The sequence below is a fragment of the Oryzias melastigma genome, linkage group LG16 (assembly GCF_002922805.2).
Source record: "Oryzias melastigma strain HK-1 linkage group LG16, ASM292280v2, whole genome shotgun sequence".
Classification (NCBI taxonomy): domain Eukaryota; kingdom Metazoa; phylum Chordata; class Actinopteri; order Beloniformes; family Adrianichthyidae; genus Oryzias; species Oryzias melastigma.
In genome coordinates, this window is record NC_050527.1 from 5721322 (window position 1) to 5747030 (window position 25709).

The 25709-nt window shown below is 39.1% G+C and overlaps 2 protein-coding genes across 5 annotated transcripts in view; one reads left to right on the forward strand and one right to left on the reverse strand.

The window, feature by feature from the left end:
* The window catches only part of flot1b (flotillin 1b), an 11056-nt gene extending 2525 nt beyond the window's left edge, over positions 1-8531 (forward strand). The window contains exons 2-13 of the mRNA XM_024267844.2: positions 1044-1094; positions 1388-1463; positions 1566-1656; positions 1733-1876; positions 1949-2068; positions 2603-2698; positions 3857-4009; positions 5192-5373; positions 5450-5495; positions 5636-5773; positions 6676-6840; positions 6955-8531. Of these exons, the coding sequence (XP_024123612.1) occupies positions 1052-1094; positions 1388-1463; positions 1566-1656; positions 1733-1876; positions 1949-2068; positions 2603-2698; positions 3857-4009; positions 5192-5373; positions 5450-5495; positions 5636-5773; positions 6676-6840; positions 6955-6984 (1284 nt within the window). The 5' untranslated portion in view covers positions 1044-1051 and the 3' untranslated portion in view covers positions 6985-8531. The remainder of the gene's footprint in view (positions 1-1043; positions 1095-1387; positions 1464-1565; positions 1657-1732; positions 1877-1948; positions 2069-2602; positions 2699-3856; positions 4010-5191; positions 5374-5449; positions 5496-5635; positions 5774-6675; positions 6841-6954) is intronic.
* Positions 8532-8549: 18 nt separating this feature from the next.
* ddr1 (discoidin domain receptor tyrosine kinase 1) overlaps positions 8550-25709 on the reverse strand; it is a 52818-nt gene continuing 35658 nt past the window's right edge. Inside the window, exons 9-20 of one of the 4 annotated variants that reach the window (XM_036216079.1) lie at positions 24700-24949; positions 22262-22402; positions 18125-18285; positions 17543-17750; positions 16021-16140; positions 13281-13582; positions 13067-13194; positions 11655-11852; positions 11311-11578; positions 11036-11185; positions 9810-9944; positions 8550-9507 (exon numbers count right to left, since the gene is read on the reverse strand). In XM_036216079.1, coding sequence (XP_036071972.1) covers positions 9454-9507; positions 9810-9944; positions 11036-11185; positions 11311-11578; positions 11655-11852; positions 13067-13194; positions 13281-13582; positions 16021-16140; positions 17543-17750; positions 18125-18285; positions 22262-22402; positions 24700-24949 — 2115 coding nt within the window. In that variant the 3' untranslated portion in view covers positions 8550-9453. Of the gene's footprint in view, positions 9945-11035; positions 11186-11310; positions 11579-11654; positions 11853-13066; positions 13195-13280; positions 13583-16020; positions 16141-17542; positions 17751-18124; positions 18286-22261; positions 22403-24699; positions 24950-25709 lie in introns of all 4 variants that reach the window. The other 3 variants (XM_024267761.2, XM_036216080.1, XM_024267760.2) reach the window with 3 other exon arrangements.

Sequence of the window (25709 nt, forward strand, 5' to 3'; positions counted from 1 at the left end):
CTCCTATAGTCGCATATGCTTGAAGGAACTTATCAATTTCCAAAATCTGGAAGTACCAAACTCAGATGTTTGCTCCCGGTCCCATGGTGAATCGTGCTGTTTTTGATCAGGGCTTTTAATGGTCGTGACGCTCACACCTGATTCTGGTTCTGACAACTTCAAGTTGATTGAATCAAACATTTTCAGCTGTTCTGAAACCAAAAACCCTGAGTTTGAGAATTTTGAGTCCAGTGACTCTAAGTTCAGGTTTGAACTCTAAATTTGTTGAACCTGCTTCTTGGAACGGGCCCCTGCTCTGCAGAGACTATGTCCAAGAAAACAAGTCAGATTTTTAGATTTTTATCTTATAAACAGCATAATCGTAATTCTAAGACCACTGGGAACTATTTTGAGATGGTTGCTGTTTGACTTTAATCATGGCTCTTCAGATTTTATTTTGAAAAGAGAAAATATAGGCTTAATCTTTTATAAACACTTAGATGTTTTTCAACTACTTTCCACGGTAAAGCAACAAGTTGTGTGAACATTTAATTAAGTTTAGTTTCCTAATTTTTAAATATGCAAAGACAACCTTTCTGTAGGATATCAACAAAACAGCACATTAAAAAAAACAAAAGCAAAAAAAAAAAAAAACTGCGAAAAGAATTAATGAGTGGGACAAAGCCATGTGGAAAATATCATGTGACGTTTACTGTGTTTGAAAAGAATACACTGAGGTTTTGTCCTTCATGTCCCACTTTCTTGTCATGCTTCATGGCGATTTAAGAATGAATATGATGATCAAAACTCTGCCTAATTTAATATTAACTGCCTTCATGTCCTAGAAAACTAAAATAGTACACTGTACCTCATCTTTTAGAGCACCAATTTTCAGGTCTTATTTAATAGTATACAATTAAAATACATTTTATTTGTAATTTTTTAACAGGATTTCTCATGTAGACGATGGAGTATTTTAGCTTTTTTATGCTACCTTTGATTTAAGATTTCAAAAACAACACATTAGTTCTGAAATTGATGTTTATGCTGTTGTTTGCCATCAGGAATCAGGATGTTTTACACTTGTGGACCCAATGAAGCCATGGTGGTGTCTGGTAATAGCCTCTTGTTTGTTATACTATAATGACAGTATATTGAGAGACACATTTTAGCTTTTAAAGATGTTTTAATATGGTTAGAAATGTTGCCATGGTTACATGCCTTGGGCATTCACACAGACATGAAACAGAGCACTGATAAGATCTTATGACTACTGTTAGTTCAATTTCTGTATGACGTTTTCACAATCACATTCTGTCATAGGAATGAGGTTTCAGTTTCAAGTTGCTTCATTTTACTGAGTGATGGCGCCTCTGGTGTTTATGCTCCTCCTCCTCTTCTCCTCCAGGCTGTGGGCGCTCTCCCCCACTAATGATAGCAGGAGGGAGAGTGTTCGTCTTCCCATGTATTCAGAAGATTCAGAGGTAATCTAGTTTTCTATCATTTTATTTAGACCACACACGAGGAATAAGAGCCTCTACTCTTTCTGTTTACTCTGACATGTTTGTTTATTCTTTTCCTTTCAGAATCACTCTCAACACCTTGACTCTAAATGTGAGGAGTGACAAAGTCTACACTCGCCATGGCGTCCCCATCTCTGTCACCGGCATCGCACAGGTGGGTTTGGCGATTTTTATGACCCAAATATTGGTCAACATAGAACATATTTCATTCATGTTGTGGTTTTCTTCAGGTGAAAATCCAGGGCCAGAACAAGGAGATGCTGGCCACTGCCTGTCAGATGTTCATGGGCAAATCCGAGTTTGAGATTTCCCAGATTGCACTGGAGACGCTGGAGGGTCATCAGCGAGCCATCATCGCTCATTTAACCGTAGAGGTCGGTGTTCAATAGATCATCCTTCAGAAGACCGTTTCAGAGAGAAGATCAGAACAATGTGCTCGTGTTTAGGAGATCTACCAGGACCGGAAGAAGTTCTCCGAGCAGGTTTACAAAGTGGCCTCCTCTGACCTGGTCAACATGGGGATCGGTGTCGTCAGCTACACGCTCAAAGATGTTCACGATGATCAGGTACGTTTTATTTTTGCCATCTGTGTGTATGGAAGAGGCTCCGCCCACAAAAGCTTTTATGGTCAGTGTGTTTCCTCTCAGTGTAATGGCCTCAAATGATAAAGACAGTCAAGTCTTCCATCCTCCCTTCAGTCTTCAGATAAAGTAGTCTTAAAAGCCTTTCTGGTGTTTTTCATGTACCACAGTGGTGCTTCCTGTTTGAATTGAGTTGCCTGGCCTCATTTTTGTCCCGGGCATGTCTGCACAGTATCAACATCTTTTTGTTCTGGTTTTCACACAGATCATGTTACATGGAAGCTTTTTGTTTATTTAGCAAAATGGACCCAGACGTTTTTTTTCTTTTTCTCTCAGTTCTTCTTATTGTAAAGTCCTGTTACTAACACAAAATATGGTTGTTTTGTACTGTTTTTTTTAACTTTATGCCTGATAGATTTATGTCCTTCCTAGTGATACTAGTTGAGTGGTTTTATTTTTAAGAGTATACTGAATCTTTTTGCTTGTTTGACATGTTGCTTTAATCTTTCACAATTGCAGGACTACCTGAACTCCCTGGGTAAAGCACGAACGGCCCAAGTCCAGAGGGATGCCAGGATTGGAGAGGCTCAGTACAAGCGAGACGCTGTCATCCAAGTAAATCATGCTAACACAACAAAAGAAGGTCTAAAGCAGTGGTCTCCAACCTTTTTCAGGCCCTGGACCAGTTTAATTAGACAATATTTTCATAGACAAGTCCGAACAGAACTGAAGCTGGTATTTTTGAGCTTCCAGCTACTGAAAATTGTTTTCAAAATAAAATGCTACTACAGTTTGTTTAAAAAAAGTCTAAAAATATCAATTTTTTATACAGATGATGAAGATTCAATGAAACAAAGTTGTTAGAAGTTGTTTCTGATTCCATAAAGGAAACTTTTTTTTTTGTAAATGCCATTTTAACACTCAATTCAGGCTCTGATTATCTTTCAGGGCAAAAAGATTGATCACATTTTGTCTTTATGTAAATCTTCATGTACTGGAAATTTTTTTCAACACAAAGGAACATTTTCTGTGCTAAATTTCTGAACGGAGGTCTACCTAATTCAGCCTTGATATAGGAAAATTCTCAAATGTCCTTTTTACAAGTTTACACAAATCAGCAACTTTATCCGATTGAATCTTCATTCTCTGTAAAATGTTTGCAGCTGGTTCAAACTTTGTGATAAAAATGTTCCCTTTATTGTGGAGGCTAACAGTCTGACACAAGCATCAGCTATATACAACCTTTAAGGTATGATGAACAAATAAAAAATAAATACAATGCTGCAAGCGTCAGAAATCTGGTATTCTCTAAATGTAATATAACCGTGAATCCACCGTGTGTCAGCATCTATATTATCTGCGTGTGTTAAACAGTCGAGAGTCTGTCGCCGCATATTAGACAGAGCGGCTTCTGCTACATCAGGACAACTGTCTCAGTTATTCAGTATGAGGAGGAAGACTCCCGGTTTTGTCTGTAAACAGCAGCTCGATTGTTCTTTGAAGTCGTATGCTCTTCTTCAGTTTCCTCATCGACTCTTTTCTGAAGAAACTTTCTAAAAATGTTTTATTGTTTGGTTTTTGTTAGTTTTTAAGCTTTGGGCTACTAATTTAGCATGACATGCAAGTAGCCACTTTAAGTCCCGAGACAAAGTCGAATGTTGTGAACAGAATTCGTCAGTTTTCCAAAATAAACCTTCCTTCGGGATCAGAAAATAAGCTGGGACTTCAAGACAAACGGCACCCTTTTGACCCTCTTTTGTCCGTCGCCTACAGGAGGCCCGTGCCATGCAGGAAAAGGTGTCGGCTCAGTACAAGAACGAGATTGAAATGGCAAAAGCCCAAAGAGATTATGAACTGAAGAAAGCGGTGTATGACACCGAGGTCAACGCCAAGAAGGCGGAGTCAGAAATGGCCTACCAGCTTCAGGTAGAGGTTTCCTCTCATCATGTGATAATCGTTTGTTTTTGGGATTGATTGATTGGTTTATTGGTTTATTTCAAGCATAGATTGAAAAAAAATACAGGACAAAACACAATTGCTTCAAACTCATTACAGAAACAATTGAATGCATTGATTAGAAAATAGAAAATGAAAATAAAACGCACTTATGTCACATTTTCTTCATTCATTTTGGTGATACTTAACTAAAGTCAGTAGAGTTTGATTGATCGCTTGAAAAGGAGTGGGAAGAAGCGAATTTATATAATCCCACCGCTACTTAGTTACTTAATTTAAATGTTTTGTTTTTCTTTTGTAATTCTCAATAGTAAATTGAAGTGCTTGTTGATTATTTTCATCAAACATTATTTCAGTAAACAGTAACATCCATCATACATCATAATAGATATATAATACTCATTATCATCAAAATACAAATGCAGAAAAAATAATCATTACACATTGAGATCAATTTTTAAAGTAACAATAGAGTTCTTATTGATCATTCACTGAAAGAATTCTTATATATTTTCAGTAAACATTAATGATTCACACAATTTATAATAATCATTGATTATCTTTAGAACACATAATTACAACAATCCTGTAATTATTGCTACATATTTTGGATCAAGTAAAGAAAATTAATACCATAGTGATAGTAAACTTTTCAGTAATCATTACTGTACATTACATAACATAAAACTCATTGATTACATTTGAAAAAGCTGATTATTTCATCACATTGAAGTTCAGACATTTGGAATTATTCAAACACCAGTTGATCCTTTCGTCTTATCTTCATATTGTGAAATTAGAGTTTCTTTATACATTTTCTTGAATTTATAAATGCTTGAACATTGTTTGAGCTCTTTACTTAACTTGTTCCAGAGTTTGGTGCCACACACAGAAACACAGAAACTTTTCTTTGTGGTTCTTATCAATCTGACCTTGAAGTTCCTGCATCCTCTCAGTTTGTATCCTCCTTCATTTTCTAAGAACTGTTTTTGGATATTGTACGGTAATGTTTTCCCACTAGCTCTGTAGTGTAAACTGTGCAGTGCAAAAATCAACAAGGTCATACAGTTTTAGAATTCTGGATTGATAAAATAAATTGTTAGTGGGATCATTCTGGGTTCTAAATAAAAGCGTTTGGGTCACATACTCCAGGTAGCCAAGACAAAGCAGCTCATTGAGGAGGAGAAGATGCAGGTTATGGTGGTGGAGCGTGCGCAGCAGATTATGCTGCAGGATCAGGAAATAATCCGCAAGGAGAAGGAGCTGGAGGCCAAAGTGAAGAAGCCTGCGGATGCTGAGAAATATAGGCTGGAGAAGTTGGCTGAGGCCCAGCGGTGAGTTCAGACGTCTGCAGCTTTCATCAGAGCTGGAGTCTTTATAGTAATGTTCATTTTCTCCTGTGTGCTGCAGCTTGCAGCTCATCATGGAGGCTGAGGCCGAGGCGGAGTCCATCAAAGTGAGAGCTGCCCCGTTTGATTTCTCCTGATAGATTTTTCATCATTTGCTCTGAGTAGCAAACATTTAACAGTATTGTTCCTTATTCACGTCCATCTTCCAGCTTCGTCCTCACAGGCCTGTTTGTTCTCGTCCACACAGATGAAAGGCGAGGCCGAGGCTTTCGCTCTGGAGGCTAAAGGCCGCGCTGAAGCTGAGCAGATGGCCAAAAAGGCCGAGGCCTTCAAGCAATACAAAGAGGGAGCTATGGTGGACATGCTGCTGGAGAAACTCCCACTGGTCAGTTTAATGCTTTCAAAATAAGAGTTTCTGTAATGATCAACCATCAAGGAAGGAAACCAGGAACATGTTAGGAAATAAATAGGACAAATAGTCAGCACGTAAATGTGGCCTTATATTTTAGTTTCCATCATCTTACTTTACTTTTGTTTTACATGTTGATGCAATACTTCTTTATTGTTGTCATTTTTTGCAATTTTTTTGCTTTTTGCAATGTAAATGATTAGTTTTGCTTTGATTATTTATATTGTAAAATTGTTCGGACTTCTCATTTTAACTGGTATTGGGCCACTAATCTAAAATAGTGCTGCCACAAACGATTATTTTAATAGTCGATTAATCACTGATCATGTTTTCCGATTAGTCGACTAATCGGGTCATGTGCAAAGTGGATGTAAAGCACTCATCTTAGCCATCATTAGATTTAAACTAACAAAAACTAGATATGTTCACACTGGCATTACCCCAGATAGAATGCTGTAAAATTAATTTGGCCATAGAAGATGCTAGTGACAATACCTGAAGATGCTGATAGCCAACTAAAATATTAGTTAAAGGCCAAATTAGCCAAAAAAAAGGCTTAGCCAAAACAGCTAGCATGTAGCTGAAATATTAGCTAAACTCAAAAAGAGCCTAAAAAAACTTAATAAAGGCAAAAATAGTCCAAAAAGCTAGTATAATGCCAATATAACTTTCAACTTTACTACACTTTGACTCCACATAATATAAAATAACGACTAATTGACCATTAATATAGTCGTCGACTATTTTAATAGTCGATCAGTTGACTAATCGTGGCAGCCCTAATCTGAAATAATAGTAATTTATTTTTAACTTCTGAATGAAAACGTTCTGAATCTTTGAGATTCCTACTGATCTTAAATGTCTCCTTTGTCGTGCAGATGGCGGAGGCCATCAGCACGCCGCTGTCAAACGCCCAGAAGATCACCATGGTGTCCAGCGGCGGCTCAGAGGTGGGAGCATCCAAACTCGCGGGAGAGGTGCTCGACATCATGACCCGGGTGCCAGGCGCCTTGGAGAAACTCACCGGAGTCGACATCTCACAGGTATTCTGCAGTCCCGCTGGAGAGACAGATCTAATGATCGTCCATCATAACCTCTCAAAACAGATCATCTGCTTAAGCAAATGTGGAACATTAAAAATCGGACTTTTCTTACAGACTGCTGGGAAAACCACCCTCGTGCACTAAAGAGAAAACTGAAGGAGAAGAATCTGTCACGTCAAGTCAGACACCGGTGCGTCTGCATCACGTGCCCACGGCATTGAATCAGCAACACCCAAGTTCCCTTCTACCGTTCGTCTGCATGTTTCTTCCTCTTGTGTCTTTTCTGGTCACTAAAAAAACAACCTCTGAGCCTCAAGTTCTAAACCACTCCTGTGTGTCGTTTCCCAACTGCTTTAATGTATGCAGCATTTTACTTTAACTCGACTGCAGTTACTCTGCAGAGAAATGTTACTAAATGATGGACTATGGAAAAATAAGTGTTGTGCCTTTTAAACGAGTAAAACTCTCAATGCACTCGAGGAATGTCAAATGTCCAACTCGGACCAGCTGCAACGCCTATACTACTAATTCTCAACCTTAGTCATTCTGATAGCAAAATATGTGCCTATTTTGTGTAGTCCACAGCTACAGGGGGGAGGTCGAGTTGCTGGAGTCTTTATGTGAAGTTTCATGTACAGGTGACAAAAATCAGTTGTAAAAGTTTGATCTACTGACAAATCCCTGCGTTAACTTGAGATGTTACTTCATAGGTTTTTAGGCCAGTATCCTATTCTGTCCGTAAAACAAGTCGGTTTTCACAGCGTAAACTCCAGGGAGAAAAACACAGATGACAACCAAAAAAATAAAAAAAATAAGCTGATTCTAACATCAGGAGTTTCATTTAATGATACTTAAAAATGCTGGAAACTATTAGAACTTTTGGGTAAAAGTCAGACTTTTCCTAAACTTGTTGATGTGGTTCAACTACCACTGGTAAACTTACCTGTAGATCAACAAACATCTGTGTCTTTGGACACTAAAACTGTAGTTTTAACAATCAGTAAAACCATATATATTTTTAGTGACTTTGGTTATGAGGAGACTAAATATCTGCAGGATGGAGTAAAAGTGTTTTCTGACGATGATGGGGGTGAAAGTGTTGGTGGGGAGAAGCTGTGAGGTTTTCCTGTATGAGCACTGAAAGTATCTTGTGGTGGAAAAGCAGCATTGATGTTGATTTGCAGCAGCAACACTTTTGTTTTTACGTGCCTGTTTTCCAAAGACTTGGTGAACAAGCAATGCATGTTTATCTAAAGCAATCGTATATTTTTTTGTAATATTTTCTATACTACGACTCATTAATGTTAACCTCAGGCTGAGAGTTTTGGGTTTTAGCTGATCTCTCTAGTTTATCTGTACTTGTATTGCCTTATGATCTGTTACTTTTTAGACATTTTCCAAAGGTTTTAATCCGATTTTTGCATTCTGTCACCACCAAGTGCCTGGTCAGACCTCAAACAAACGGAGCTTTCTTAAACTTCTGTCTGGGAAAACCTCCTCAAGCGGATCCTCAAGCCATCGAAAGCCAAACTAGTCTCAACGCTTTTGTATATTATTGGTATTTTAACATTTGTTGCATGACTAATCGTAGTAAAAATGAATATATCTCCCAGGTAAAGTGAAGCTGCTTGTATGAATCAAATTTCTCTGTAGTAAACAAAAAAAAATTAAAGGATTTATCCACGAAAACATCCCCGGTGGTCGGCTCATTTTGATTATCTGAAAAGGCTTACTTTATTAAAACATCTACAAAAATAGACAACACAGTGAATAATAACAGCATGAAGGCAGCAAGCGTTCTACAGAAAGAAAGAAGGCCCAAAATGGAACGGGAGTTTCTAATATATTAGTACAGGAAACTGTTATTCTTTGCTCAGGATATGTACATATACTGCAATGTCCAGATTCAGACACAAAAAGACTAAACCAGACGTCATGAAGAGTCAGTACTTACATAAAAAAAGATTTCCATGAAACTACAGTGTATCAAAAAGGAGCCAAACAAACGGCTTGAGCATCACTGAGATCGTCCATGAAGCTGATGGTACGGTCGGTATGGCAGACACATCGGTTCTGCCACAGTCGGTTTAATGCTCCATCGTTCCATCCTGCTGAGAGCTGATGATGTGTTGTCTTGAAGATGCTTTCAGGTGATGGAAGATGATTGAGCGAGTAAAAAAAAAAGGCCAATCCATTAAATCCATTATGTGAACAATATTTTACATCTCTTGGTTTGGCAATGCGAGTTATCCCCGATGTCTTGTAAGATTTCTTAGCATAATTATTGCAGTAAAATGATTAGGGGAAGATAGCATTATTAAAGTGCAGCGGGTTGCGGAATTTCGTGACTTTCCTTTGTGATTTAGTCACAACAAGATACAGGAGGAGGACCAAAAATGAAGATTTTTCCATCCACGGCCAGCACTGTCTCTGCCTGGAAAAGCCCTTCAAGTTTGTGATCTGTGTCTCACTGGAAGCTGAAGATTCTGCTCGGGTCAGAGGAGTCTGTCAGGTGCATCTGGATCTCTCAAAGATTGAGTTCAGACATTTCTAGATGGCAAACAGCATGATCACATCCAGAAAGGGGACTGCTGTTGTCTGGTCCTCATGGTTTCACATTCGTCCACAAAAACAGCTGTGGATGTGGGTCACTGAAAGGAAATGGGGCTGAGATCAAATGAACAAAAACAGTAAAAAAATAGGGGTGTACCTTGACATTATTGTTTGCCATCGTGTATATGATTTAACTGCTGTTTAGATGTAAAGTAAATTAAGGTTTCTATGCAGACTGCACCCACCACCAACACCTACTGTCACCTATAATACCAGATAACTCTTTATTTGGGAGGGGGTCTGATGTGGGAAAAAAAAGACCGAACCAGCGGCATCTCAGCCCCACCTGTGTAGAAAAAAAGTACCCACATTCCCTGTAAGTGCACCCTCCACCTTTCCTGCGTTTCTCTTCAAACCATGTTCATGGCGTCCTCGGTAAGGAAGGAGTGGATGTAGGCGAACGATGGGCGGAGTTTGCAGTCTCTGTTCCAGCAGCTCAACATGAGCTCGTAGAGACCCTGCGGACACACGGCCGGCTTCCCGAGATACACCTGAGGAGCAGACACGAGGGGCTCAGACATGTGGGGGAAACGAGTCACTTACTGCTCATTTTTAGGAAAAAATGTCATGATTATACTTCTTTTTCCTTTTGTTTAAATAGTTCAAAAGCTTCAAATTAGCTATACTATTTCAAATAACTATTAATATTATGATTATGAATATAAGGAAACAATAAAATCAAACTATATGCTAAATTCTAAACAACTCAAAGGAGCTTATTATAATAAATAATTAAAAATCATTAACTACAGATTCATGGAGGCCATCTTAAAAAAATTCAACAAAAACTATTAGCAACAATAAAGTTAGTCTGAGGTCAAAGTTAATCCCTTTATGTTTGTAAAGTTTGCATCAGCATCATCAAGATTAAAAAAAGAAGTAAAGGATTTGAGAATATTAAAAAATGTTCACATGTTGATGCAGAAGATTTATTGTTGTTTTTCTTAAATGAATTATTGTTTAAATCAAATGTATTGCGAACAGTTTAGATGAGGTGCTGCAAACACCTAATATGATGTTGACAAAGGTAGTTAATACATTTGTTAAGCTTGTAAGCAGTTTATTAATGAGGCCTTTGTAGACAATGTCTAACTTTAGATGTTAATGAACCTTATTTGGCTTATTTTGCTAATTATAAAGTGTTACCAATGTATTCTGATTCAATTCAATGGATCCATTTTCTTTCCAAGTTTCTTTTTTACATTTTCTCCAGAAAAAAATGTTAGTTTTTCTTAGAATAAATTCAAATCTTTTTGTTTAAAGTTCCTTATTTGTTTAGCTTAATCCACATGTTGCATGGAAAATACAAAAACACAAGAAAGTTGGTTTAAGAATGGAAATTAGTCAAATAAACTGATATTAAATTTGAATTTTGTTGAGGGAGAATTTTAATTGAATAGTGGACTTGTGACTCGACAATGAATTGATTTAGTGGTTTGATATCAAATCCAGTTTTCTGTTATATATTTGAAATAAAACAGTAACAATAGGAAAACTGAGAGCCGTATAGAAACCATGTGGAGGTTTATTGTGAGGGGATGAAACAAGCTAAAAACTCCATGGGTTCAGTGGTGACGGGTACCTGTCTGCCCTGGTCTCTGAAGAACTCTCCGGCGTTGTCGATGACTTGTTCATCTGTCAGGTTGGAGTACGGTTGTTCCTGACAAACACTCAGCATCTCCCACAGAGTGACTCCAAACGCCCACACGTCACTGGCCGTGGTGAACTTGCCCTAAAAATCCACACAAACGCAACATCACTCAAATTCTGACATGTCAAAGTAAACTTTTAGCTATTTTTGTTTAACTTCATAAAGAACAAACATCATTTCAGCAGATGCAGATCTTGTGCTCTCACCATCAGAATACACTCCCAGGCCATCCAGCGGATCGGCAGCACGGCTCGGCCCTGGATTCTGTAGTAGTCGCCGGCGTACAGATTTCTGCTCATGCCAAAGTCGGCGATCTTGATCTGCCGCTCGCCACCTCGATCTTCTCCGTTCTCCCCTCTGTCTCCTCCCACCAAACAGTTCCGGGTGGCTAGGTCCCGATGCACAAAGTTCAGGGAAGAGAGGAACTTCATTCCTGATGCGATCTGGCTGGCGATTGAGATGAGGGCCGGGTAACTGGGGGACCAGATGCAAATGGGATGAGTCACATGGTTATTCTCCAAGTGGATTGTATTTTAATCTCATGTGATACCTGATGGTTGGCGCGTTGTGAGAAGGCCCGGTTTTGTCCAGAAGGACTCGATGGGACAGGTACTGGTTCAAGTCTCCACACTCCATGTACTCGGTGACCATGCAGAGGGGGTCGCTGCTCACACACACCCCCAGCAGCTGGATGATGTTGGGGTCTTTCAGACGAGACAGGATCTTCACCTCCTTCAAGAAGTCGTTTCTATCAGATTCATAGAAAGGAGATTATTGGATATCAGAAACAGAGAAGCAATCTTCGGGTCTTTTAATGTGGGACAATATTTTCACCGACCAGCCTGTACAAAGCTGAAGTGGGCGTCCAATTTTTTTTTTTTAATTTAAGCTTCCAGTTTCTCCAAACTTTTGAGGGTAAAGTTTATCTTCATCCTCAGTAAAATATCTGCAGTTGTTTTAAACTTTATTTTTACGCAAGATTTCGTGTAGGAACCACTAAAATGTGATTTAGATTAACCCATAACTGTCAAAGTGGAATCCAAAAATAACATATTACACCAACAAAGATGAGACGAATAAAAACAAACAAAAAAAATATTTAAAGAAAAATTATAATCATAAACATGAATCCACCATTTCAGCAACTTTATTAGCAGCATTCTCGTACTATTAGACAGCCGGTTACTGAATATAAAGCATTATTATTATGGTGTGTGAGAACAACTGTCCATATTTGGAGTCACGACTCCTGGTTTTTATCTATTAAATGCAGTTGACTTTTATTTTGAAATCAAAGACTCTTCTCTCCTGATTTGTTTCCTGATTGGCTCTTTATGTAAGAAAAAAACTTTTGTTTTAGCAGTCGGCGGAGCCGCTTTAAGAAAGTGACTGATGTATTTTTGACACATGACCGAGTGACTTGACATGAGTCAAGAATGAGTCCAGGAGTTTCCTAAAATAAGATTCCTTTAGAGTTGGATTCTATTGGGGTTGGGGACCACCGTCTCAGTGGATCTAGTCAGATGATCTTACTCATTTATTTAGATGATCATTTTAACTGTAAACAAGCCTCCTCCAGAACATGAGCTCACATCATCAGTATCAGTGAGACTGGACAGCTCACTTCTGGTTTAGCTTTTCTGCAGTTTCTATTCCTTGATTTTCTTTGTAAATAGTTTTTTTAATTGCATCTGTACTTCTTTTTTTTTAAATAAAAGTCAACGTTTTTCAAAAATAGCATCAGGTACCGTAGAAACTAAAATATTGTATGATTTTTTTTGAGCCTCCTACTTTAGTGTGGGTCATTATTACAGCAACGAGGTCATGTGAGGCTTTGAGATGCATTTTAACCGTCGTGTCACTATGTCAGTGACAGCGACATGACAGTGAGTCACAATAGGAGCTGAGATGAGTAATAAAGACAGAAGCAACAACCGGCTGAGCTGCTGTGATGGTACTGACCTGGCATTCTTGGAGGCATCTGGACGCAGGATCTTCACAGCCACCAGAAGAGGGCGACCTTTTCTCACATTAAAGGGGAACTCCAGGCTGGGGAGGTCCTGGGGGTTCTCGATTTCACACAGGTGCACCTTTCATAAAAAAAATATACAAGCATTGCTAAAGAGCAACCTCTGCCCTCCCCATGACTCTCTCGGGTTATGGGTCGTACTCTCACCTCTCCAAACTGTCCCTCCCCAAGCTTCTCTTTAAAGATGAGACACTGGCGGGGCAGCTCGGGCAACGGGGCGGCATCAGCCCCGGGGCTCGAGGAAGCCAAGGCAGGAACGGCGTAGGTGTTGTTGCCGCTGACACCTTGCAAACTGACGATGTCTGCTTCAGCGTAGTGCGGAACACTGGGAGGAAGAGGAGGGGAAACGGGTGGAGACAGAGATGGGTAAGGAGGGGATCCGGGGTAGGGAGGGGGCTCCTCCTGCGTTGGTGGGAAGCCCTTCTCCATGTCCAGGTCCAAACCGCAAGCTGAAGAAAGGAGGAAGACACAAATAAGAGTCAGATTAAAACTTTTTATTCAACGACAGAAACATCATTTAAAAGTAGAAAGGAATTTTATTTTGAAGGGACAGTGCAGAAGAAGGCAGCAGTCACGTGACCCACGGTTGGTTTTTATTACATTTACAGTAAACCTGCATGGACTGCTTTTGTTTCTGGGAATGCTGAGCTGCAGCAGAAACCATTGGGATCATCAGTCAAATACAAATATCGACCGACACCACAATGTCTGCTTGAACGTCATTAACTGACAGTTATGCATTATTGCAAACTTCTGTGCGTGGGGGGAAATTCATCTTCACAGCATTAAGTTTAGAGTGTGATGCCAGGGAATAGCAGTTGTCTATAAGCCGGTCTGACAGTTTTTATGCGGATTTCCAGCGAGAAAAACACAATACCGTACTGCGCCTTCGTCAAGGAGAACGGATGAAGATTCATCTCCGCTTGCATGTGAGCATCCATCATCGATATGAAACAGGAGACGCTCAAAAGCTGGTGACGTCTCCAACTAATGCTTTGATGGAAGACCAGCCTGTCCTCATTTAGTTATCATTACGTCGGTCTGTGCCTTCAAACTAAACGTATTCGGTTTGATTTATTAAAAAATAGAAGCTCTAAAAGACAGGTGTTTGTTTTTTTGTTTTTTTTGGCTAAAAACAAACTCCTAAGTGATACAGAGTGATACATTACAGGCATTTATGGATTTTGAAGTTTCAATAATACCTTTTAATACATATTTTGGATTAGTTAAAAACATTTACCTATTTTATATTTACACACAGCTACACAATTATAGCTCAAGCTACAATAGATGAAACTGTAAAACGTTATCAGGAAAAACAAAATGTTTAAGATTTTATCAATGGGTTAAAGAATCCAAATTCTGATATATAAGCAGTAAAACAAAATAAAAAGTATTTCAGCCTTAGCTGGAGAATAGAAGCACATATTAACTGATGTTTTATTAAAAATGTATTATCAAACATTCATTGCTGAAGATACCTTAATATTTACACTAATCAACATTTCAATTCTAACTCTGTTTTAATATTGACAAATTGTCTAAATATTGGATTTGAAATCAAGCTCATAACTAGAAAACAGTCTTTTACAGGTGCTGCTCCCTGGAGGACATTAGAGGTTTAGCTTGGGAACAATCTAGAAGAAAACACAGAGCATTCCTCACCTCCTGTGTCCTTTGAATACGGTTTAACCTTTACAACAGAAATGTTACCAACCTAAACCAGGAGTCTGCAACCTTCAACACTTATAGAGCCATTCATTAACTACAACCCAGTATAATCCACAAAGTCTGACTTCATTCTTTAGAAAAGAAAGACACAGATTTGTATTTATCTGATTGTTACTATAGTGATAAATATACAGGGACTGTTTTTTGTGAAAATAAAACATAAAATAAAAGAATGACCTTTATTCAAAAATGAAATAGTTTCCTACTTTCAACAGGGGTCCAAATTACTTCCTTTCAAAATAAAAGACACCTTACGTCACACATAGGATCATATCAATGCAGCAAATGTAGTAATAGGTAGTTTAGTATCAGCAGTGATGAAAAAAAATATTTTACAGCATCTCAGCCAAAATGAAATCAGAGAGGATTAAGTGACCCTTACCATATTTTAATAATCATGAAGAGAATTTAAGATCCCTGAATTTGTTCAAAAGTAGAAAATCTGCTTTATAATGCGGTTCACTTTAACTCTGGTTGTGCTTACAGAAAGTAAGATTTCTGTCAGAAAACTTTAGTTTGACTTGTGATATGGACTGTCCTTCAACTGTGCATGAGCTGAATACATTTGAGATTAGTTTATTTTACTTTTTTTAAAGTACTTTAGTTATTTTTTGAAAAACTTTAGATTTTATTTAACCAGTGATCCAGAATGAAGAGGTAAAAGAGCCGCAGGTTGCAGACCTTTTGACCTAAATACTACAGATTAAAGTAGTTAAGCTAAAACAAAGAAAGGGTTTACAACAGAAAACATAATTTCTTTCCTCCCTCCTCACTAATGTCACACTTTTCTAATAAAAGCAACTCAAGCTTTGAATTATTTCAAGAACATATTAGAACTCTTTATATTTTGAGCAATTCCAAAACTGAATGCAGACAAGAAGAAGTGAAATTCTCCCCAAGTCATACTATTCAAGAGTTTCAGCTCAGCATTCTCAAATTTAGGAAAAATGCCACATAAATCCCATTTTTAAGCCATACGGGAGCTTAAAAACATTTAACCTGCCAAGAAACGGTGCTTACAGTCAGTCAGAGATTAACATGAGGAACGACGGCCAGGTACATGCAAAGTAACAGGGTTATTTTCAAAGACAGGTTAGCAGGTGAGTCGAGAGGCTGGGGCTCTTCCTGTATGCTGACCCCGTCTGAGGGCTCTTACCCTGGGGGACATTGAGGCTCTTTTCCTGAGCCCGTGTGGAGCTGGGGACGACTAAAGCTCTGGAGCCCTTTCTGTGATCTGGGAGGAGCACGTGATAGGCTGGGTTGTTTAACAGCAAGGCTGCGGGGGGGCAGGCACACAGACAGACACGCAGGTGGGGTGCACACGGATGCAACAGAAAAAGAAAAAAAAAATCATACAAAATCACAACACAATCATAAGCATGACACAGATAGATGTTCATTATGATACGAGGGATGAGGAGGGCTGAGCATCACAACAACAGGCAAGTTAACACAAGTCAGGCTGCAACCAAACACAACTGTGCATGAAAATCTGTGTTACTCATGCTGTCAAACTCACACAGGCGCCCTATAAAGACTGCATGCCGACCTCCTGCGGTACAACGAAAGCAAAGGAATGTCTTCCGCCTTTGCTTTTTTTTCTTTTTTCTTTCCATAACAATGCCTCTTTTGTGTTCTCTCGGCACTGTGCAGCTTCCTGCAGGTACTCTGCCTCACAGAGGCTTTGGTTGGAGTTTATGTTTTCTTTGGCATGGTGGAATTTATAGTGCTCTTTATTTGCATGCCATTCTGCTGCCTTTACACAAGTTTGCAAAAGCCCAGTCATGATGCAAAGAACGGATACCACAATCCAAAACTGAACGATGTTAAAACAATAAACTGAATTGTAGGGAAAGTGAATCGTTGCATCCCTGCTGCATACCAGTAGTTTTGTGTCAAACACATTTTGAGCTAAATTTAAGAACAATTTATTATTTCATTTCATTGCACTTTTTTATTATTAGCCAATTGAAAAAAGTATTTTTTTATTTTCAAGATTTTGATTTGTTGCTTTTTAAAACACAAATCATATCAAACCGAAACAAAAGTCGAGAATTGAACAATACCATAAGCGGTAATCTCTGAGATTCATTCTAAAATGTTGCTGCCAATTATCATTGACTGTACATTGAGAACTGAACTGAGGAATCCCTCTCCTTTTACAGTGAAAGTAGGGAGAGACCTACTGGCTCCAAGAAGCCAAAACCCCATAGACCCCAGAGTCATTCTTGCTACGTCCTTTTTTTTGTTAATGTTCTTGCCAACCCTAATTTTTTTTTCATGATATTTTTCTTTATCACAAGTTATTAAAGTTATAAATTGACAAATCAGATGCCTCAGTAAAATGACTCGAATGACTGATTGACAGTGGAGGAGGTGCGGACTTTGAAGGAGCTTACTCCTGATCGGCAACATTAGTTGCCATGGAAACTCAGACCAATGACTGTCATCTGGCTCCAAATGGCGGTGTCTGTATTGAGGAAAAGTGGCGACTGAATCAGCTTCATTTCGCTGGAGCCAGAATTAAGGTATTTTCTATGGGTGATGTCACAGCCGCTCTGTCCAGTTCTCCATACAGTCAATGCCTATTACTGTATACAAGTATCTTGGACATCACGTTCTTTGAGTTTTGAATGGAGCTACTAAAAGGAGTAAATAAACGGCAGTGGCGAGCTTACTTGTGCTGTCTCTGTGATCGCGCGGCCTCAGCAGAGCGCTCGGTTCCTGGTACTCCCCGTCTCCGTCTCTGTCCTGGTCCCGGTCGTCTGGGAAGGTGTGTATGCGCTGGTATCGGTTTGAGTAGCTGTGTGTGTTGTTGATAACCACGTTGTCTGTGGGGACCGACAGGTGAACGCGGAGCTCGTCGCTGGACAGGCTGCCTTGGGCCTGAGAGGGCAGAGGCGTCACTTACACACGGGTAACAGGAAACAGACTTTAGGTGTCTTGAGCGGACGCGTGATCAAACTTCTGAAACAGACTCTAATCTTTGAATGATTAGCAGCAAATGTAAGGGGACTCCCAAAACACATCCAGATGGTCCTCTGCCAAAAACCTGGCAGTTCTCCAGGCTGCTATCAGTCATTTAAAGGTGGTTAGAGCGGCTTGTTGAGCCAACACTCACAACAAATCATTTTTCAAGTCTCAGAGTTTAAGTCAATTTGTTCTGCAGAGAAAAGTTCCAAGGAAAACAGCGGGGATTTATTATTACCACCAACACCTGACTTCACGTTTAAGAAAAATACAGACACGTCTGAACGAACCTTGCCCAAGATCTTTTTCCAGTATTGCCGCCAAAGAATGACGGCGATCACAGCCAGCAGCAAAAGGATGATGCCCACCAGGCAGCCAATCAGAATGGCCGTGTTGCTGCTGTCATCTTTGGCCACAGGAAGCCCCGCCCTCGGGGTGACGGCTGTAGATTCTAAACCGGGAAGAAGGCAAACAGAGAGATGACATGCTGAATGTTTGTATGAATACTTGATCCTTATTTAAGTCAGGATTATACATCCAAACCGTTAGTAGACTCTGAGCTTATTGAACACATCAATGATCCGTGATGGTTCAGGCAGGAAAAAAAAAAAATCTAATCTGTAATAAATCTGATTCACTTTTGGGGATGTAAGCTGGTTTTCATTTTTAAATGTTCTTTTAGATCGTTCCAAAAATTGGATGCCCTAGAACTGCAACAAACTAGGCACAGATCATCCTGAAATTTTTACTGCTAAACTGCTGCAATGTCCCCCCATCCTCATAAAAACTCACTTTTATCGTTTTTTGGCTCAAAACAAAAGCTCGTCCTGCATGCTGACAGAATATTAATGCAGACTGAATATAAAACCTACTTTCTTTTTTTCACAGGACTGTTGTGATAGCCATTGTCCTTCATTATACAATGGGACTGTCAGTGGGTGTTTGGTGTTTTGAAGGTCACATTAAGTTCAAAGAGTTTTGAATTTATTTCTGTTCATTTTTTAGATGCCAGTTCACATCGTTAAGATGCAGAGAACCAAAATGTCAAACCAAGCAAATAGTCCTAAATATTTGAGATTATTATGAACCAATCCAGATTTAGGGGCTTCATGTTGCATTTGTGCATCTTTGGCTTTCCTATTGCCTTGTTCATCTCATATACTTCTGCTTTACAGTTTATGTTTTTGCAGAATAATCTGTTATATTAGTAATTAACACAAATGTATTTCTCTGGCGGCCTGATCACTGTTCTGTTCATTTTGTCCTAATTTGACAGTTTCTTGATTAATTATGTTCTAATTAGGAAAGCACTTTTAATTACATTTTTTTATATCTGTGTGTTTAGCCTTTTTCCTAATTATTTGCTAATCAATGAAGCAGTTTTTGGTTAAACAAATTCAAGAATCTTTAAGCTGAGGTTGTGACAGCAGATTTTAAAACAGTGATTTGCTTTAAACTTTCACATAAAACTGTTCTGTTAAAACCTGTTTGGGTGAAAATTAATGTAAAACTACACTTTTATTTTTGAGCAAAACTAAATGCATCACCTCCCTATAAAGAAAAAGAGGAGGGTCATTTTTTATAATAGTAACCACACTCTATATTTTAAACTGACAACTCATATTTTTCCTGCATAAACAGTTACTTAATATGTTTAATAAACACATAAAAAGCCAAACAGTTTCTTTATAGTTAGGAAAGTCGGATCCTGTTGCTCAAGAATTGTAACCGAGACGAAGATCTGACCATATTTTACAGCTGTTGAGGCAACAATCCACATAATCCCAAAGGGGTTAGATTACTAAACAGCCTTAAATCTTCAGTGGGTGTGTGTTTGTGGTTGTGCAACCATAAGTCATAAGTTAAAATACTGTCTGAACATGAGCTCAATCATGCAGTTGCTGGGGTCACACGCCAACACAGTTTCATCGGCCTCACTCAATATCTGACAGAGGTTGCTTGAGTGGGCGCTTAGTATGCGCCGAACCCCGTCACCTCCTCAGAGCCAACCGCTTTGTAATGAGCAGATCGGTGCGCTTTAGCTTTTCAAAAGCCAAGTATTAATCAGAGATATTAAACTTTTTTTTCTTCTAGAAAGTTTAAATATGCCACTTATGGTGGGGTATTTGTAAGTCACCAATCCTGATAAGATAAGTGGTCTGTAATGCTCATTATAGATACACTTTAACTGTGAGACACAGAATGTAAGCCAAGAAATCACACTGTCAGAGCTTTAAAGATTTTTTTTTTGTATAATGAAGCTGAATGTATTTGGTCAATAACAGAAGTTCACTTCATAACTTTGTAATGAAGCCCCGGTTGGGGTTGACAGAGGTCAAATGGTTTTCATCAGGTTTGTATACTGTGGCTGCTATTTTGGTCCATTCTTCCATGCAGATCTTCTCAAGTGCTGAGATGTTCTGGGGCTGGAAATGACTCAACTCCCTCCATAGATTCTCTGTTGGGTTGAGGTGCAGAGACTGGCTAGACCGTTCCAGAACCTTGAAATGCTTTCTTTGTAGCAATTTCTTTGTTGCCCGGTTATTGTCAAGGTGGAACACTGATAGAAACAGATATTTGCCCAAAATCTCACCTTAGAAAGGCCTGGACATGTACTGGTTTAAACAGAAAGCTAATCAGTGGTGAGCTGGTCAGATAGAGCTGGAAAACAGGCAGAACTGATCCTCCCTGTACTACAGTAACCTTTGTTATATCAGCTCTCTTCAAGTCATTGACCAGTTCCTCCATGTAGCTCTGGGCTGCTTCCTCACCGTTAACCACCAGGTGAGATCTTTCATGAAACTCCAGGGGGAAGGAGACTGACAGTGATCTCCAACAGTTGATTTCTTTTCATAAAACTGCTTGCTTATTATAGAATTATTCATCTCAGTCTTGTTCAGGTTTACAATATTGTCCCTGGTGTCCTTCGACAGCTCTTAGGACTTAGAGGAGAGGTTACATTCTGACAATTTGGTGTCTTTTATGCTGATAAGCAGTTCAAACAGGTGAGATGAATACATGTGACAAGAAGAGGATAGAAGAGCTTCTTAGATTCAAATTTGGTCAGTGGGGGACAGAATTTGTGGTTGTTTTCTGAACCACAATACTAAAAAAAATAAATAAAAAAAAATCAAACTTCCTGGATTATTTTTTTCAGTCTGTCTCTCAGTTGAAGAGTATCAATGATGAACATTACAGATCTTGCATATTTTTAGTTGCAGACATTTTCTCCCACCCTACTATAACGGCTTTCTTCTTTACAATTTAGATCAATTATTCCATATCCCTTGTGTTCTCTTATGGGGTCCAGATGACCCCACCCTTGCATTGATGTGTGACCCCTCCCAAGACAAAGGTTGACAGGATTTTATGTCTGCAACGGACACCAGTGAAGATAAAAAAATCCTTGAAAATAAAAGTTCAGCGCTCTGTCTTGTGGGGTCCAGATGACCCTACTTTTAATGTAAACATGCCTAGGATAGCAAAAGGGTAAGATTGTTAAGTAAATATGTTTGAAACATAAAACAGCATCAAAGAACAAGACAATAGCTTGTATTCTTGATTAAACAGGTATTAGTCCACAGCTCAAAATCATGCACTCATGTTTTATTGTTAGGACAATAGATGTTTCTGTGTTTATAAATGAATCTAGACAAAGACATCAAACCAGTAACAAATAGAAAAGCAGCAAACACAAAACAAAACGCGGTTCCAGCTTCATTAAAACAAAAAGCTTGTTATTGTTTAGCTTTATGGATTAGAGCCAGCTCCCCAACAAAACATGCAGTTTGTAGTACCACAGGAAGCCAAGCTGTTATTCTACATAAGTGTAGTCTATTATACTTCTGTCAGGGTTTTTCTAAAGCTATTTATCATCAAACAGTGAGAGAAGAACGGGGCACCAAAGCGTGCCCCTGTAATCCTCACTCCCTTTGCTTGCTGTCATGCTGAGTGAATTTAGGAGCTAGCTCCCCTCACTTCATGCTCCCCGTTTCTACTGTCCCTCACCTGACACCGTCCAGTTACCAGAGGTGTCCCTCATGAAGCTGGAGTTGGTGGAAGAGAGAGGTTCTGGAGGAGTGAAGGGCGGATAAAGGACAAGGAAGATGAAAACGGAGTGACGAGGAAAGAAATGACTCAGCTGGATTTTATCCTTCAAAGCCTTTTTTTTAAAGAGTGTGATGAGAAAAAAATAGATCAAACTACTTGACCTTTTATTCAAAGCAAGATCTCTTTAAGCAAGATAAAAGACAAGTGCTTGGCAAAACCTCGGCTGACAGAGAAAGGATGACGGAAAGATCAGGGAAAGGAAGGAGTGGCGAAAGTGGGCAGCAGAGAGAAAATGGAGGATAGAAAGATAAGATCAAAGAGACAAACGTGGAGGAAGATGAGGGAGGATAAGAACAAATAAGGTTTACAGAACTTACCAGAGGGCCTTGTAGTGGTGCTGGGGGAACTGAAACTTGATGTAGGAACAGGAGTGGTGACATTAACTGGAGCAGAGGAGGTGGTGTCGGGAGTCTTAGGGAGATTGTAGGAAAATGAATCAACGTCTCCCTCAAACGGCTCTGAATAAGATAAAGGATGAAGAAATTGGAGGCAATTAAAAGAGCGTTACCTAACTCCATTAAAGAGACTTTTGAATATTCCTTAAATCCTTAGGAAAGAATGATGAACCACAACCAGCTCCGACCTAAATGAAGGATCATTGTACACTTAGTATGAATTCAAAGTGGACTCAATTGGTTTGATTTAAGTGAACCAGAGTTCCCTTTTCTCTGATAATCTGGAGTACATTTTCAGTCTGAATACACCCAAACGGACGCTGGTCCGGGACCAGGGACCGCTCTCTGACCCATCTTTCAAGGTGGTTTCAGTTAGTTTCCAGACGGTTTGTTTTGAGTGTCTTCATTCTGAATAGACTCAGTGCTCGGAGAGGAACAACTGGACCAGAACGACCACCGAAGTAGTATGGCAGTATGAATGCAGGATCATTAAGTACTGAACCTGACCCTGAAACAGATCTTCAAAATTGGTCAGCGAAACATAGAGTTTGAATAAGTGAATCATCTCGACTTCCATTGTTCTTTTGCTCGTTGCTTTGCCCCGCCCTCGTAATCCCTGGCCAATGACTGAAGAGATCATTAGTCATGTGGTTTTGTTTACTAGCTTTGCCTTGAAACATAAAAGCCCACTTAGCGGCAGTCTGAATACAGACCAATCGTAAGGTTCAGGAGTCGATTTGGACCAAATTAGGCGGACTCTGTTCGGACCAACGAACTTTTCCGGTCTGCATGCACCCTTAAAGAAGCTTAGATCCATTAAACCCAGAAATGTGCTTTTAGTGGAGAATGAAGCACTTTCTTTTGGTTAAATTTGCTTTCACATCACACTTTTGGCCTTGCAATGAACTGGCGACCCATCCGGGGTGTACCCTGTCTTCACCTAAAGGAGGGAGTGGTTCTGGCTCCCTGTGACCCCAAAAGGCATCAAACAGGTTCAGAAAATGGTTGAATGGAAGGACTAGAATTTTTAAAGGTAAACAATTCATTTTTATCTCCTCACCACTCCACATCTGCTTGTATTTTCTTAATTTTCCTAGACTCAGACCTCGTCAGATTTTTACTTTTCTGAAATGAACACAACCTTTGTCAGTTCTGCTTTTGTCTTGAATTCATTTCTTTTGCTTCATGGAGAGTGTCAGCATTCACATTGTAAATAAACCGGACAAGAGTTCACTTGCAAGCAAACCAAAATTCAAGTTATAATTGTGGTTCTATAGTTTGGTCAGAGTTAAGTTTCAGTGAAAGTCCTGGTCACCATACCAGAATGTGTGAAGTTGAATACACTTTATACAGTGACTGCAGTGAGGTGGAGTCACAGTCACACTCAGGAACCTCTTTTTTAGGATTCTTCGGCATAAAATGTTGGATTCAGTTAAAATCCGAGTGTCAATGCAGACACTCTTTCATAGTGCATGAAGTGAACTATCCAAGGAAACAAACTCCAGTCCAGACAAAACAGGATTGAAATGAAAATGCCTCTAAGTCTCTAAGCTATGAATGTCTTAAAATGGATTGTGTTAGCTCAGATGTTTCTGTCTGTTCACGGACGATGCAGGGATGTAGATCACAATCATGTATGTCAGCAGCAAGAAAAATGTTAACTGATGCCAAAAAATGGGCTCTTTAGTTTGCAAAAAGGAGAAATGTCTAACTGTAAAAATGCTGGAGTCTCTTTAAATCCAAAAGCAAGTTTAACTCAAATGTTCAGATATTTTATGCTTTACAAAAATTCAAATTCAAACTCCATTATGAAGTGTTAAAGAACAACAAATCGCTAAAATATGAATACAGTGTTCAAACAATAATAAGCTGCGATAACAAACAAAAGGATTATTTTGAAAGTCCTTTTTTAGTGTGTTTTTTTCACAAAATAAACCAACTTTCATACATTTTTTTTTTAACCCCGTGTGTATAAAATACTCTTACTGTTTAAAATCTCTCAATAATATTGTAAAAACAGACACTTTTGCTTTGAGTTATGTTTTTTATTCCATGTCAGATTTTTTTCCTTTTGGAACATGAAACTTTAACATCCTCTCATCTTCTGACTTACACACGCCATCTGAGGTTAAAGGAATCAATACCTTAAAAATCTTGTTTTTTGGTATTTTTTAAATCTTTTTATTTTTTTAGTGTTGTAGTTAAAAAAATGATTACTTTTTGTTCTGAAATGATGATGACTCCAGAAGATGGATGTCTGCCTTCATTTATCCACACAACATGACACGTGTATCCTAAAATTCGGACATAAAAGCTGACCCATCAAAGCTAAAATCCTACTATTTGATGCGTTTTCCTACCAGAGAGGAAGGATATCTCGCTGATCAGCAGCCAGCGGTCTGCAAAGTAGAATTTGCAGCCGAGGATCTGAGCGGGCCGGTGGCCGAGAGGGATGGAGATGGGTCGTGAGGAGGGGTCCTTCAGATCCTCCAGCGGGACGAGCTTAGTGAGCCCAGGGGAGGACCATTGCTGCAGGAGGCCCGGCTTAAAGAGACACTCCACTTTGCTGAAGACTCGCACGCCTTGTGTGTGTCGGTTGTTACTGTGAACCTGTGGAAAAATGAAAAAATAGAAAACAAGAGCAGATCAAACACCAAGCGGATGTGTTCAATCATAAACCGTCGTAATTCATACAGACTCAATTTGAACGATAACTATAATTGGTTATAATTATAATTGCAATAATTGCTTTAACACAAGTAAACAAGACTGCAAATTGAAGGTAAAACACCAGGGAGAGCAGGGGGAACGATATATCTTTCTCATGTCATTCATAAAAAGAATAAAGAAGGAGGAGCTCGGAGAGATGAGAGTTAGAAAGATGTAGATGAAAACATTAAATTAAGAAGGAAGGAATCGTGGCTCCTTCAAAGGAGATGAGGTGCATTGAATGGATCACACAGAGGATGAACAGCTGCTCTGGAGGTTTCAGTGACATTACAGTGATTCTCTTTACAGTGAGGTCTGAGGATTTTAAAAACCAAATCAAAAGAAATATGATCATTTTTAAATAAAGGACACAGAAACCCTTAATTTAAAAAAAAGATTATGTCTCTTATATTTAGCTCAAACTTCTAGTGCGAGTTCTTTTTCATTTTTGTCTTCAGTTCCACAAACCCATAATAAATGTTCCACAAAAGCCCCACAGGACAGATCTGTGTCCTTTCCAACTCCAGCAAGTGCAGGTCAGGACTGTGGAAAGGTTAAAGAGCAGACTTCCCTTTGGGAGGGTGATTAGGCACAGGTTGAAAAACTTTGTCCTGCAGAGACAAGTCGAGCCCAAATTAGTTTCAGGCTCCCAGTCATTATT